The sequence below is a fragment of the Microtus ochrogaster genome, unplaced genomic scaffold, assembly GCF_000317375.1.
Source record: "Microtus ochrogaster isolate Prairie Vole_2 unplaced genomic scaffold, MicOch1.0 UNK11, whole genome shotgun sequence".
Classification (NCBI taxonomy): Eukaryota; Metazoa; Chordata; class Mammalia; order Rodentia; family Cricetidae; genus Microtus; species Microtus ochrogaster.
The window spans coordinates 229662-232086 of NW_004949109.1; the positions used below are offsets into that span (position 1 = coordinate 229662).

Sequence of the window (2425 nt, forward strand, 5' to 3'; positions counted from 1 at the left end):
AAAAAAAAAAAAAAAAAAAGGGTAAATAAAACGTGATATATGTTCTTAAATCACTCATCAATAAAAAGAAATAAAGGACTTACTATGACAAAAACACAGATAAAAAAATTAAATCAAATTTTAAAAAACCATCATGCTATGTTAAAGATGCCAATCATAAGAGACCAGATATTGTGAAAATTCTTAACAACAAGAGAACAGGCCAAGCTGGACGGGAAGAGGGCTGCTGCTCAGAGTGGGTCAAAAAAATGGTGAGCAAACGCTAATGGACACAGACATTGCCTCGGGAGACAGTGAAAATGTTCCACAACTGTAGGGATGCTTGCCCAATTCTGTGACCGCACCAACCACTGAGGTACTCTCTAAACAGACAGATGGTATGTTAACCATGTGTTAACAATGACATCCCCGACATTACAGCATCATTAAAAGTAGGGCCTCAGACATTATTTTTAAATGTTCCCATACTCACTATTCTGAGCATCTCTAATCTCATGGAGAGAAGGATGGGTTATGGGAAAGAACAAAAACTACTCATACTACTCAGGAGGTGGTGGCGCACACCTTTCATCCCAGCCAGACTGGTCTATGGACCGAGTTCCAGGGCAGTTAGGGCTGTTACACAGAGAAACCTGTCTTGAAAAACCAACAAGCTATTCATACCTCTTGGGGATCCACCACACAGTAGTGGTAGAGATACTGATCCACGTAGAGTCCAGTAGCTCCAGTATAGAACTGACTGCAGAGGGCGTAGATCTGTGAACCGTATATAGATCCCGAGGTCTGGGCGGTTGGGTTGACTCCCATTATATACACGATTGTCGCGATAAACACCAGGATGCCCAGGATAACGCTGACTATGATCACAATCAAGTAAAATCTTCTTGTTCTAGACATTCCAGATCTTACAACACTGGTAACAAATATTACCAGGGAGGCAATGAAGCAAAAGGCTGCCATGGCCAACAGGAAACCTTTGGCTGCTCTTGGATCTGTATACCCTCCATAGCCATAACCATAGCCATAACCATAGCCATAGCCAGTTCCAAAGCCACTGAAGCCACTTCCTCCATAAGGGTAGCCTATACCGCCAAAGATGCCATTTCCATAGCCTCTGTCCCAAGCGAGCGTGGAAGCCACACAGGCAAATATGGCGATGCACATGACAATGATGAGCATGGACAGGATCCGGATCACTCCTGGGGGCGACGTCCATTTGTAAAAGTGAAGAATTTCATCTTCTGGGTAAAAGGAGTATGCCGGCTGAGAGAGCATTGGTCGAACGTGCATTTCTCCGCCATAGGCGTCATTGCTTGGTGCATAATGATTGGGTTTGCTAAAGGGGAAATAAAAGATCTCAAATGAAAGGCTGCTTGGAATAAAATTAGCCACATGGATGAAACTATTTCAAATGTCCCGCTGAGGACTAAAGGGGCACAGCTGACTCTGCAGGACAAATCTGAGATGGACTGAGTTTCAGACTGATACAGTCTGGTCTTGGAAACGTACTGGACAATAACCACTCTACGACATTAAAGGGCAATGGCTCTCCAGATGTTGCTCCATATAACGATCATCTGGAAACATGCAAAATGTCAGGTAATGGGGCTGGTGATGTAATTCAGTGGTAGAGTAATGCCTGGTAAGGGCCAAGTTTGTTCCACTCCCAGTACTGGGAGAGAGAGAAAAAAACCTCAGAGGCTGCACATCTTATCAGTGAAATCACAGCATGTGTGGGTGGGACCCACACAGCTTCAGAACAATGATATCAAGCTTTTTTTTTTTTTTTGTCTATGTGGCACAAGGTAATTGCATTTAAACGCAACGCCCACACCAGCCTATTGGGTGTCCTGTGCAGTTCCTAGCAGTCCTGTTCTTCTCAGGACTTAGTCTCTGAAGGCAACTGCTGGAATTACCAGGCAGGCTTATGTTGGGCGCTGTGCTTGGCAGTGGAAAGACCTAAGTTAGAAAAGGAGGAAAAACGAGATGTAGTATTATAGTCAGTCATATATTATTTGTGTTTTAATAAATAAAGCTTGCCTGAAGATCAGTCCAAAGCAGCCACACTAGTCAGCCACACAGGCCAGGCAGTGGTTGCACACACCTTTAATCCCAGCAGTCACACTAGTTAGCCATAGAGGCCAGGTGGTGGTGGTACACACCTTTAATCCCAGCACTAGAGAGGAATATAAGGTGGGATGAGACAGGAACTCACTCTCTTCAGTCTGAAGATTTCATAGAGGTAGGAGCTCTCTAGTGGTTCAGCTGCTTTGCTTTTCTGATCTTCAGGTTGAATCCCAGTATCTGTCTCTGGGTTTTTATTATTCATACTATATAACAAGAGGTAGAACCCTGCATTCAATCCCCAGGACCATCAAGAAGAATGTGTGTGTGTGTGTGTGTGTGTGTGTGTGTGTGTGTGTGT

At 44.1% G+C, this 2425-nt stretch overlaps 1 protein-coding gene across 4 annotated transcripts in view; it reads right to left on the minus strand.

The window, feature by feature from the left end:
- Positions 1 to 2425, minus strand: part of Ocln (occludin) — a 45556-nt gene that overhangs the window by 30389 nt on the left and 12742 nt on the right. For all 4 annotated transcript variants that reach the window (XM_026788968.1, XM_005366556.2, XM_013353536.2 and 1 more), the window contains one exon: positions 664 to 1336. In XM_026788968.1, coding sequence (XP_026644769.1) covers positions 664 to 1336 — 673 coding nt within the window. The remainder of the gene's footprint in view (positions 1 to 663; positions 1337 to 2425) is intronic.